At 48.2% G+C, this 12407-nt stretch overlaps 1 protein-coding gene across 1 annotated transcript; it reads right to left on the bottom strand.

Annotated features, from left to right (window-relative positions):
• Positions 1 to 2327: 2327 nt before the first annotated feature.
• Positions 2328 to 10940, bottom strand: prkn (parkin RBR E3 ubiquitin protein ligase; the record flags this gene model as incomplete). The annotated part of the gene is made up of 6 exons (XM_046065405.1): positions 2328 to 2601; positions 2803 to 2920; positions 4181 to 4411; positions 4486 to 4547; positions 4716 to 4852; positions 10810 to 10940. Coding segments are annotated over 6 exons (783 nt in total), but the record flags the coding sequence as incomplete, so codon positions are not given.
• Between the last annotated feature and the right edge of the window lie 1467 nt (positions 10941 to 12407).

Genomic DNA, 12407 nt, shown 5'->3' on the forward strand with positions numbered 1-12407 from the left:
TGCAAAACTTTGAAACACTTTGTTCATTAAAGATGCGACAACACACGGAGCTTGGTGAGGCGGCATGAGTAACAGGCGAATCGCAGCTAAAAACAATACATCTGTGGTCAGATATGGTCATGTCCACTAATTCCACAGAGGAAATGCTGACACCCAGGGTAAAAACCAAGTCCAGTGTATGACCACGGTTATGGGTTTGCCCTTTGACATGTTGTTTGAAGTTAAAAGAAGTGGCCATATTTAAAAAGTCAGTTGCATTAACATTGGTGGGGTCATCAACATGAATATTAAAATCGCCACAAAGAACAATTCTGTCATAATTTAAAACCAGAGTAGATAAAAATTCAGGAAGTTCTGATAAAAATCCTCCAGGCGGTTTTGGGGGGCGATAAATTATAACAAATATGATAGGTTGCAGCCCTCCAACTTTAAGAGTGAGAACTTCAAAGGAGTTAAATTCATCACAGCGTACTTGATGACATTTAAAATTTTTCCTATACACGCTCACTAGCCCACCACAAACACACACGTGCATGCATGCAGTGCACATTCAGAGTCAAATTATTGGTATAGGCTACATAGCCTACCTTTACTTAGGCCAACAGAAAGTTTATTAAAGGCAAACGCACGGTTAGAAGTTTACTTTATCCACAGAAACACGCAGCCAAAAACTAACGTTAGCTTTCCATGCGTGGAGCAGTAACTAGTTTGCTGGTAATTAGTTTGCCGGATTTATATTTATACATTGATAGCAGAAGCAAATTTAATGATGAACAAATGCAATAGTTGATCGTGCATTTAAACTTTTTGGAATAAAGCAAATCAGTCACCCACCTTTGCGAAGTGACATCAGGTTGCGCTCGCCATGCTGCAAACATTACGGCCGTAGATGGACGAGAAGCGGAAAGAGAGTCCTGTTCCATTTCCTGTCCCGACTGGCCTGACAGTGCAGGTGTGACCCCCCTGTGTCAACTGTAGCCTCAGCGGACAGGAGTGGCCCCCGGTGTGGTCTTCTGCTGCTTGCTGGAGCCCGTCTGCTTCAGGGTTGGACGTGTTGTGTGTTCAGAGCTTTTTCGTCCACACAGCTGCCGCTCACTGGATATTTTCAGAGCGTTCTCTGTAAACCCTGCAGATGTCTGTGGTGAAGATCCCAGCAGATCAGCAGTTTCTGAAATCCTCAGACCAGCCCGTCTGGCACCAACAACCATGCCCCCTTCAAAGTCTCTTAATTCCCCTCTCTTCCCCATTCTGATGCTCCCTTTGAGCTTCAGCGAGTTGTCTTGACCACGTCTACATGCCTAAATGCGCTGAGCTGCTGCCATGTGATTGGCTGATTAGCCGTTTGTGTTAACAAGCAGTTGAACAGGTGTTCCTAACAAAGTGGCCGGTCAATGTATATAGCAATTGGAATTTGCTTTAGACAAAGCATCAGCTATTATTTACTCCTCCACTCCTCTAAACTCTCACACGGCGGTCGAGGTCGATGATGCCGCACAACGAACGAGTCCCACTCGTTGCTAACTGATCCCATCCACAGGCTGCGGTCACGACTGACGACCAGCTGTCCTTCTCAGACCATGTTGCTGCCCTCTCTCGGTCGTGTGGTTATCACGGAGTTCCTTCACCTTTGCTGAAGGACGTGTGCGCTGAGCGGGATGCAGTCTTGAAGGTGTTGCCATCGCTGGCCCAATCCCCACCTCCACCCTAAACCCTCAGGACTTCAGTGAGTGTGCAGCTGTAGGGATTCAGTGTGCCAGGAGGGCTGGGAAAGGTATAAAAAGGAGTAATGGGACACACTATAGCGACATCACTGTAACCACTGTAGGTTTTCACATTTCATGTCTCTTTATTTTCAAGCCACCATGAGACGAGCAGTTTAGTGTCAACAGGTGTGTGGGTGCTGCAAACTATTTACAGTCCATTATTAGCAGATTTGGCCAAAGTAGCTAACGGGTTTCCTAGAAATACTTCTATTAACTAGGTCTTTATATACACCACTGAAAACATCAAAAGATCCTCCTGAATATTACACACTGCACCTTTACTGTGGGGCTTAGTATTAAAGTGTAGCGAAGCGGTCAGCAAACCCAGTAACAGCGTTTCTACATGAGCTCAAACATTTCTTTCACAGCTCCTCTGTTGTTAACGAGATGAAAAAAAGATTAGTATTTTTATGTCTTAACGTTAAAAATCAGCTGAATGAATAAAGACTTTCCTGTAGAAATAAACCTGGAACACGTCGGGACTCTGAACCTTTAAAACTACTGAAGCAAAAAGAGTTTAGATCCAGATTTAACTATTGCACAGGAAGACAAGATCCCATCTCCTCAGGTGAATAAAAACAATCCTTTTAATAAATGACCATTTTTAGAGCAGAGAATGAACAGGAAACTCAAACCTGTGACCATTTCATTACACGCTCAGCACTGATAACCTGTCGACATTCTCAGTTTGTTATTGTGACAATAAGGAACCTGTAAAGTTACAACATGCGTTTCTATCCGAACCAGTGGTTCCCCATGCAGTCCCTGTTCCAGGGGACACCACAGAGCCAGCACCACTCGGCTCGGCACAGAGGACACTGCATGTGCATACAGCCGCCTGAGGAAGAAGAGAAGAAGAAGAAGAGTCAGAGACGACAGGAAGTGGCACAGCGAGTCAGAGTCAAAGAGACGACCAATCAGAGCAGCTTTGGAAGAATACTCAATACTGAGGGTTCAGTCCAGCTGAGACCAGTTCAGACCAGTCCAGACAAGCAGAATCCACATGAGGTGGACCTGGTTTCATCAGTTTGTTTCTCACCGTTTCTCTCCACAGGAACTGAACACTGAGGGCAGCGTTTGGTCGACTCCTGCAGGAGGAGCAGGGAGGCCTGATCCCACCTCCCTCTGAGAGACGCCTCCTCCTCCACCACGAAACCCTGAGGGGGGGGAGGAGAGATCCGGTCAGAAATGTTCTCCTGGTGAAACATTGGATCTGCATACGTCTCAGGATCAGAGTCAGATCCTGGTTCCTGATCCTGACTGAGAGTTAATGAGGTTTGAATTTTCTGCTGAGAACAAACAGAGGATCAGTAAAGTGATCTGAGGCAGAACCTCCAGGATCAGATCTGTTTCCAGCTGATATGAACCAGTTAAATTCAGTTTCCTGAACAGAATAGAAACCTGAGTAGAAACATTAGCTGCTGATTCGTTTGGGATTCATTTACTGAACGTTTGTTATTTTGTTGTTGAGGAAAACTGTTTCATTGGCCAGGAAGTCCTGCTGGACTGGATCATCACCTGGCAGGGGCCCCCTATCCATAATCCAGGTCCCTTCCTGCCCCCCATAAACAGGGATGTGGGCTCTGCTCTGTCGCTGATGACGTCAGTGTTGTTGTAACTGAACGAACAACAGATGAACTTTAACAGGAAACAATTAACATGTGAATGGTGATTATATTTAATGAATAATGAATGTTCTCCTGGATGGGGGGGGGGGGGGGGGGGGGGTCATCCCTCTAAAGAATTTGAGCATTAAAGACGTTCTGGTGAGAATTCACGGTGGCAATGTTTTTATTTCTCTGAAGGGAAATCTACAGCAGTGAGGCTTCTGACTGCTCTCAGATCAGCTGGTTTAATATGTGCTGAGTCAGGATTCAGTCCTCCCTCCTCTGCGTTTCCCCAAACAGAAAACTTCAGCTCCTCTGAAACACCAGTCTGCGCCTCGCCACAGCTGTACACTGAACCTCTCCAGGCCACGTTAGCGCTCGGGCTCAAACCGGATGAGAATCACTTCTGGAGACTACAGACGATCCTCCGACTTCCTGTTGCCCTGAAGGCAGCACGGAGCGGCGCCACGAGCCGCTGAAACACTGCAGAGAAGAAGAGTTAGGATTCCCAGGTTTCACTGTCGGGAGACAAACCAGGACAACCTCAACACCCCCCTGTCCAAAATCCTGCTTCCAGCGCCGCCATCGTCCCCTGAACGCCCCGCAGAGACACGCTGACCTGCAGCGTCTTTATGGAAGCTGCACGTTTCACACAGCAGCAGCAACGCGCCACTTTCCTTCAGCTTCTTCTGATCGATTCATTGTGTAAAATAATTCTTCTTCACCGGAGCCCTCGGTTCATCTGACCAGAACCTGCTGCTGCGGGATGGTTAACAACAAAACTGGGAGCCCTGTGATTGGTCAGCTCACCTGGGAGGCTTCCCCTGTGGGCGGGGCCGGCTCAGAGTGACACGCCCCCTCGTGATAGCCCTCCCTGCAGTCTTTGCAGAAGACGAAGCCGCAGCCGAGCTGCCGGTCACACTCCACCCTCCTGCTGTCCTCCGGAGGGACAAGCCCCGCCCCGCAGCCAGGTGACGGACACATCAGTCCTCCAATCATCCGCAGGCACTCCTCCGCCCCGTACTGCTGGTACCGCCCATACTGAGGAGGGAGACAGGTTTCCATGGTTACAGCATCACGTGTTGTGCATACGTAGTATATTTACACATTTGTACCTGATCGTCTCCCAGGATCCTGAAATGATGCACCTCTTTAACGAGAGAGTCCACGCAGCCGACTGGAGACACAAGAGATCACACAGAAACACATTCTGACCTTTACTGGTTCTACTGAGCAGCGATTGGTTCCTACTCTCAATCAATGTCTGGTCACGTGACTCTCAGCAGGTTTCTCATCACATCACTGTGATATTACATTATGAGGGTTACATCATACTGAGTCTCACCGGCACACGGCAGCGAGTAGCCAATCACAGGATGGAAAACAAACTGTCGCTCGTTCAGTCGAGTCTGACAGTAACGGCGGAAACAGTCGAGACAGATCACATGACGCTCCGAACACTGGAAGACCAGGACCAGGTCCCTGAGAGACCGACAGAGAGAGAAATTGAAATTGAACAATACATTTATTAGAAGGTTCAAAAAGGTTACAAAACTACAACAACAATCAGTAAAACAAGATTCACAGAATCCAAATTCTCTCAGCACACTTTCAAAAAGCAGTTCATCATCTACAACCCAACAAAGAACATTCTTGTGACACCACATATTGGAAAAACTTTTCAGATCCTTCATCATTCGATAATAATTCAAATCTATTTTTAAACGTCTTTACAAACACGAGCACAGCATCATCATCATCATCCGCAGCTTTCTCTATTCGGTTTTTCCTGCTCATATAAACAGCCATCTTTGCTCTCCCCAAAACAAAATTGAGAGTACCTGTACCCCAAAATGAACATACGTTTAGAGAAAACCTCCCCAAACAGTCCAAAAATATATTCCAGCGGCTCGTTTGATCAGTGGTGGTTTGTACAGCGCTCTCCACTCAGGGCCAACACGGTCACTAAGACCTAAGTGAGCTCTCCATGGAGTGTCAGCTCCGCCTTCTCTCCATTTACTAAGCAACAGAGCGATAACACGAGTGGAAGGAGCTGCATCGTCTAAGTTCGCTCCTGCAAGCTGAACTACATGTCCCAGAGTCACCACATTAGAGGGACAGAACCGCCTGAGAAGACAGACTGCACTGAACCGTGATCCATGACTGACTGGTTCCTGAAGCAGCCAGTATAGTGAGCTGTGGTGCCCCAGCCTCTTCTTTACCAGCAAGCTCCAGACCTTAAACAGTCCGTGATAGAAGACAGGAAGTTCTTTGATGTTAGGCTGCTTTAAGTCCATCAGAAACAAAGATTTGTTCAGTCCAAGTCCTCCTAACTGACCCAGCGTAGTGCAAGCCAACGGCCTCCACACTAAATCAGTAGGACCGCACAGAAACCTCTGTAGGAACTGGAAACGGAAAGTAGCCCCCCTGCTGCTGAGGTGGATCAGGCCCTGTCCTCCATCATCCTTTGGCAAATACAGCACACTCTGAGGCCCCCAGTGCAGTTTGTCCCAGAAAAAGTCAACAAGAAGGGCCTGGATCTTGGTGGGGGGGGTCAACACAAGACAGGTGATGCCATAAAGTGGACAAAACCTAATTATTAGTAATAAGAACTCTGCCTCTGTAGGACATCTTCATCAAAATCCACTTCCACCTTGTTTAACGACCTTTCACCTTTTCTAGAACATTCTCCCAGTTTTTCAGACCAAAGGACTGATCACCCAGAAAAACCCCTAAATATTTGAACCCTCCGCTCTTCCAGATTAACCCCCCAGGCAAGCTTAGCTGTTTCTCCAGTACACCTCCAACACACAGAGCTTCACTTCTGTCCCAGTTAACTTTGGCTGAGGATAAAGAGCCAAACTGAACTCCATCCCTTACCAACATGTCAGTGTCCTGCTGAGTATCCACTAGGATGACCAGGTCATCTGCAGAGGCTGACAGCTTTAAGGGTGCTTTACAACCTGGAATGGTCAATCCCTGAAGATCACATCTAAGTGTATGCAACAAAGGCTCAAAAGCTAAAGAATATAACAATTCCCCTTTGGACTTGAAAAGGAGCGCTTAAAGCTCCAAACATTTTCAGCACACTCTGAATGTCACGGTACAAAACCTTAACTTTATCAATAAAACCAGGACCAAAACCAAAAGCACTCAAAGTGAGCCATAAATATTCATGCTCAACACAATCAAAGACTTTTTCTTGATCAATAGATATGATTCCAGCTCTGAGGCCAAACAGTTTACAGATCTCTAAAGAGTCTCAAATCAAAACAATGTTATCAGAAATCAACCTGCAGGTCCACAATAAGTCTGATCACAGTGAATCACTTTCTACATCACTTTTCTCAACCTGGTTGCCAACACTTAGAGAGGAGCTTATAATCTGAGCAGAGCAGTGACACAGGTCTCCAGTTTTTGATAAACTGCAGGTCACCTTTCTTAGGCAGCAAAGTAAGGACCGCCCTTCTGCAGCTCAGTGGCAGACGCCCTCCAGCAAGACTGTCACTCAGTACTGCCAGCAGATCCTCCCCCACCACTGACCAGAAAGACTTCTAGAAGTCTATTCCGGGAGCTTTCCCACTCTGCATGCTCTGCAGAGCTGCATAGAGATCATCAGAAGAAAGAGCTGCTTCCAGCTCTACGTTCCTCTGCTGCTCGGCCTGAGGAAGACCAGTGTAGAAGCTCTGGGACGCTGCCTGCTCCTCTATGTGCTCACATTTAAATAGGTTGCTGTAAAAACTGACGGCATGTTTACGAATTGCTGTATGATCGGTCAGCACCTGCCCAGTGTCACCCTTTAAACTGTGAATGAACCTTTTCTGTCCATTCTTACGCTCCAGACCAAAGAAAAAGTGTGATGGAACATCCATGTGGGCTACATGTTGGAAACGGGACCTAACGAGAGCCCCCTGAGCTGAGACACCCGGCAGGTTGGCTAAAACAGACTTCTTAGCTTCAAGTCTCTGAGTGTGGTGTTGGTCTCCTGTGGCTTCAGCTAAGTCTCTGAGCTCCTCCACCTCAGACTCCAGAGCTTTAACTCAACTCACCAAGGCTCTTGTGACATTCTGAGTGTGCTGCTGACAGAATTGTCTTATCAGAACTTTTCCAAAATCCCACCATTGTTGTAAAGAAATAAAATCAGATTTTGTGCTTTGGTGGTTTTTCCAAAAAAAGACAAAAGTATCTTTAAAATGTTTATCTTCCAATAAAGCTGTGTTAAAATGCCAATAAGCACTACTGGCTTTCACACACTTTATAAAGACAGAAACTGTTACAAGCGAGTGATCAGAAAAAACAACAGGGCTAATCCAACAACCTTTAGATACATTAAAATGAGGTTTAAAGCAATAAAAATGATCGAGCCTGGCCCCTGACAATAAATTATCTTTAGCATGTGTCCAAGTGTCGCTGCTCGCCGTGAAAACCTCTCCACACATCACACAGCTGCTGAGCTTCCATAAGCTGGACCAAGCGAGTGCGAGAGGAGAGAGAACTCTGAACTGTCCTCTTGTGTATTTCCTTCCTGTGAACTGTCCTCTTGTGTATTTCCTTCCTGTGAACTGTCCTCTTGTGTATTTCCTTCCTGTGAACTGTCCTCTTGTGTATTTCCTTCCTGTGAACTGTCCTCTTGTGTATTTCCTTCCTGTGAACTGTCCTCTTGTGTATTTCCTTCCTGTGAACTGTCCTCTTGTGTATTTCCTTCCTGTGAACTCTGTGAACTGTCCTCTTGTGTATTTCCTTCCTGTGAACTCTGACACATGAGGACAGTTCAGAGTTGTGTATTTCCTTCCTGTGAACTCTGAACTGTCCTCTTGTGTATTTCCTTCCTGTGAACTGTCCTCTTGTGTATTTGATGCGGTCTCACTGTTATTAGCCTCAGCATTTCGTTTTTGTGGAGAGGAGCGGACAGTACGGCCCTCCACTCCACAGCCAAAACACTTCATTCTTTCTGAAGAGGCATAAACAATGTAATCAAAGTCATCCACTCTAAACTTCAATATTAAATTTAGCTCCTCAGTGTTATTTTTCAAAACTATAAAGACCTGCCTTCTAAAGGAAACAACGCGTTTCAGGTGCCCAGAGGGATCAGTTTAATTGGTGCCTCGCCACTTCTCTTTGTAACATTTCGTTACTACTAAACGGAGGAACTTTGGACAAAATGATCTTTTTGGCCGGATTAACTAGCAGCACCACCTGAACAAAGGTGTCCTGAATCACCACACCTTGCTCGACAACCACGCTGACGTTATCAACACTATCCAGAAAGATTCATTGTTCATTCTGGAAGCGGACTTCACACTTTCAGAGCCCACCATTTCTCCGATTGCTAAACTGCAATCCTCCACGGAGCAATTAAACGCTGGACAAAGTTTAACTCCATGTCGGTGTGTGAGCTTCCAATACAGTTCTTAAAATCAGGACAAAGCCTGGTGGCAGGATACAGATCAGAAAAGTCCGTTAAAAGAGAGCACTCACGCTCTGTCAGTTTCTGTTTCCAGTGTAACCGACTCATGACTCTTGTAGACCTTAATCAAAGCAGCCAGTCCAACAGGGTCGTCCAACTGAGGCCCAGCTAGCTCCACCACCTTCCCCAGAGTAGAAACCCCTGCAGTGTGAAGCCGTCTGGATAGCGTGGGTCCCCCCCAGCTAGGACAGTCCAACAGTCCTCCAAACAGCAAAGGCTCTGGTAGGAGCCGGTACAGAGAGTCAGCCTGCTGCTGCCTCAGCAAAGTCCACACTGAGAAAACACTCTTGTAAACAGCTGCTAGAGATGGTCTGTCAGAAACAGAGCTAGATCCATCTGCAGACCACCAAACCGCTGCAGCATGCAGCAGGATAAAGGTCTGCTGGCCCAGTGAGCAGTTTCTGAATGGACTGAGGACGGAAGGCAGCGCCTCTGCTGACCAGATGGACTAGACCCTGTCCACCCTCCTGCTTAGGAAGGAACAGGAGACTCTGAGGTACCCAATGCAACCTGTCCCAGAAGAAATCAACTGAAACCATTTGGATCTGTACCAGAAGAGAAGCTGCCATATGCAGCCAAGCAGATTCACAGAGTTCACCAACATAACAACGTATTTTTGTGTGTTAACCAACACTATGACATCATCAGCGTACACCGACAGTTTAGAAAATAAACGCCACTCAGATCGTTTCTCAGTTTATGGAGCAGAGGCTCGATGACCAGAGAACAGAGGGCAGCCCGGTTTCACCCCCCTCTGACCAGTGAAAAGAGCTCTCAGACCCCCATTCATTTTTAGAACACAGTATGTCTGATCAGCGTGGATAACAGCAGCCGTCACCTCTCCAGGCTGTCTGCGACAACCTCCAACAAGTCTTCACCCAACACCGACCAGCAGGACCGACCGTCCGGGCCAGGAGCCCTGCCACCCTGAGAACCCATCAGCGTAAAATTCATCAAGGGAAACACGAGCCTCCAACTTCACCCTGGCCTCAGCGTGCACCTGAGGAAGAGCAGTGAAGAAGCTGCTGCACACACCTGTCAGCTAATTTCCTAATCTCAGAGGAGTCTGAGAGCGCAGAGCCACTGTCAGGTCGCAGGGAGGGAACAAGTTTTCCTCTCCAGACCAAAAAAGAGTCCGTCTGCGGGACGTCCAGGAAGCGTGACCTGACCAGAGCTCCCTGTGCTGCGGCGCCCAGCAGGATGGCCAGAGCCGCCTTTTTAGATTTAAGGGTCTAAAAGAAGCTTCAAAATCAGCCCCCCTGACACCCCGTCTCCAGCAGCATCAGCTGGCCTACCCCCCCCAGGGTAGGAACGAATCAAATGACCTTTCCGCACCACAAACAAAACACTTCATGGTCTCCGACGAGGCAAAAACCACGTAACTGAACCCGTCTACTTTACAGTTAAAAGACAGACTGAGATCGTCAGTGTTGTCTTTAAGAACAATGAACACCTGCCTCCGGTGACACACAACATGTTTGAGCAAAGGGGATCTGCAGCCCAAGCAAACTGTTTTGATCGGGGCGACGAGCTTCCCGTACCAAGTCAGCTCTTTAGCCAGCAAGGGGGGGACATTAGAAATAACTATCGGACTAGCCAGCGGGAGAACGGGAGTCAACGGGTCACCTGTTTTGACAATATCACCAACTATGCTGTCCAAAAATATAACAGTGGCTCCTTTCATGCGGACTTCCCGCTACCGCAGCCCACCACCTCTCCAACCGAGCACTGTACTGCCGCCACGAGTCTGACAGCATGGCGGCGTGTCAGCTTCTCAAACTCCGCACCACCTTCACAACCAGGCCTGCAGCCAACGCTGCAAAGCCAAAAACCCTTAACAGGAAAGAAAGAAAAGAGAAATAAACATGTAGAGATGTTATTCACTCATTGCACCACATTCTGCATCTCAGAGAGAGAGGCCGCCGGTAGCAAAACAAAAACATGTGTGTTCCTGTGTGTGTGTATGCGTTACATGATGTCGCTGCAGGCAATGCAGGGGACGTCTCTGCTGTTGGTCATGATGAGGTCGAGGGCCACAGAGAGGTCGTCCTCTGAGGTCGGGTGGGACGCACACTTCATGTAGAACTCCTGCACACACACAGAGACAGAGAGAGAGCGCTGCTTTGACTGGAGTGTTTTTGAGGCTGCAGCCACTGACCTGGACGAACTAACTGACACTGACATCTTAGATCAGTTTTTGTGAGGACATGTGTGTGCCGACTAAAACCTTCTGCACATACAACAACCAAAAACCCTGGTTCACACCGAAACTCGGGCAGCTTCGTCAGACCAAGGAGGAGACCTTCAGAAGTGGGGACAGAGTCTTGTACAACCAGGCCAGGAACACAATGACTAAAGAGGTCAAAGCAGCAAAGAGGTGCTACGCTGAAAAGCTAAATAACAGCTTCACAGCCAACGATCCTGCGTCAGTGTGGAGAGGCCTGCAGACACTCTCAAACTACAGGAGACCATCCCCCAACACTGCTGGCACTCAACGACTGGCAGACGAGCTGAATGGTTTCTACTGTAGGTTTGAAAAGCCCAGAGTCACACCTCTCCCCCACTCCGCTCCAGTCCCCAAAAAAACCCTCCATCTCTGGACTAAATGACTACAGGCCTGTCGATCTGACATCTGTAGTCATGAAGTCCTCTGAAAGACTGGTGTTGGCCCACCTGAAGGACATTACAGGCCCCCTGCTGGACCCCCTGCAGTTTGCCTACAGGGCTAACAGGTCAGTGGATGATGCTGTCAACTTGGGTCTGCATCACATCCTGCAACACCCCTACTCTCCAGGGACACATGCAAGGATCCTGTTCGTGGACTTCAGCTCGGCGTTCAACACCATCATCCCGGACATCCTCAGCACCAAACTCACCCGGCTCACTGTGCCAGCCTCCACCTGTCAGTGGATCACAGACTTCCTGACTGACAGGAGTCAGCAGGTGAGGCTGGGGAACATCACATCCAGCACCCGGACTATCAGCACTGGCGCCCCCCAGGGGTGTGTGCTCTTCTCCCTCCACACCAACGACTGCACCTCAGGAGACCCATCTGTCAAACTCCTGAAGTTCACTGACGACACAACGGTCGTCGGCCTCATCCGGGACGGTGACGAGTCGGCCTACAGACGGGAGGTTGATCAGCTGGCTCTCTGGTGCGGTCAGAACAACCTGGAGCTTAACACGCTCAAAACTGTGGAGATGACTGTGGACTTCAGGAGGAGCCCCCCCACTCTGCCCCCCATCACCATACTCAACAGCCCTGTGTCTGCTGTGGAATCCTTCAGGTTTCTGAGATCCACTATATCTCAGGAACTGAAGTGGGAGCCCAACACTGACACCATCATCAAGAAGGCCCAGCAGAGGATGTACTTCCTGCGTCAGCTCAGGAAGCTCAACCTGCCCAAGGACCTGCTGATCCAGTTCTACAAAGCCATCATCTAGTCTGTCCTCTGCACCTCCATCACTGTCCGGTTTGGATCTGCCACCAAAAAGGACAGGAGCAGACTACAACGGACAGTCAGGTCTGCAGAAAAGATCATCGGTGCCAACCTGCCCTCCATTCAGGAC

This window comes from Micropterus dolomieu, linkage group LG12 (assembly GCF_021292245.1).
Source record: "Micropterus dolomieu isolate WLL.071019.BEF.003 ecotype Adirondacks linkage group LG12, ASM2129224v1, whole genome shotgun sequence".
Taxonomy (NCBI): Eukaryota; Metazoa; Chordata; class Actinopteri; order Centrarchiformes; family Centrarchidae; genus Micropterus; species Micropterus dolomieu.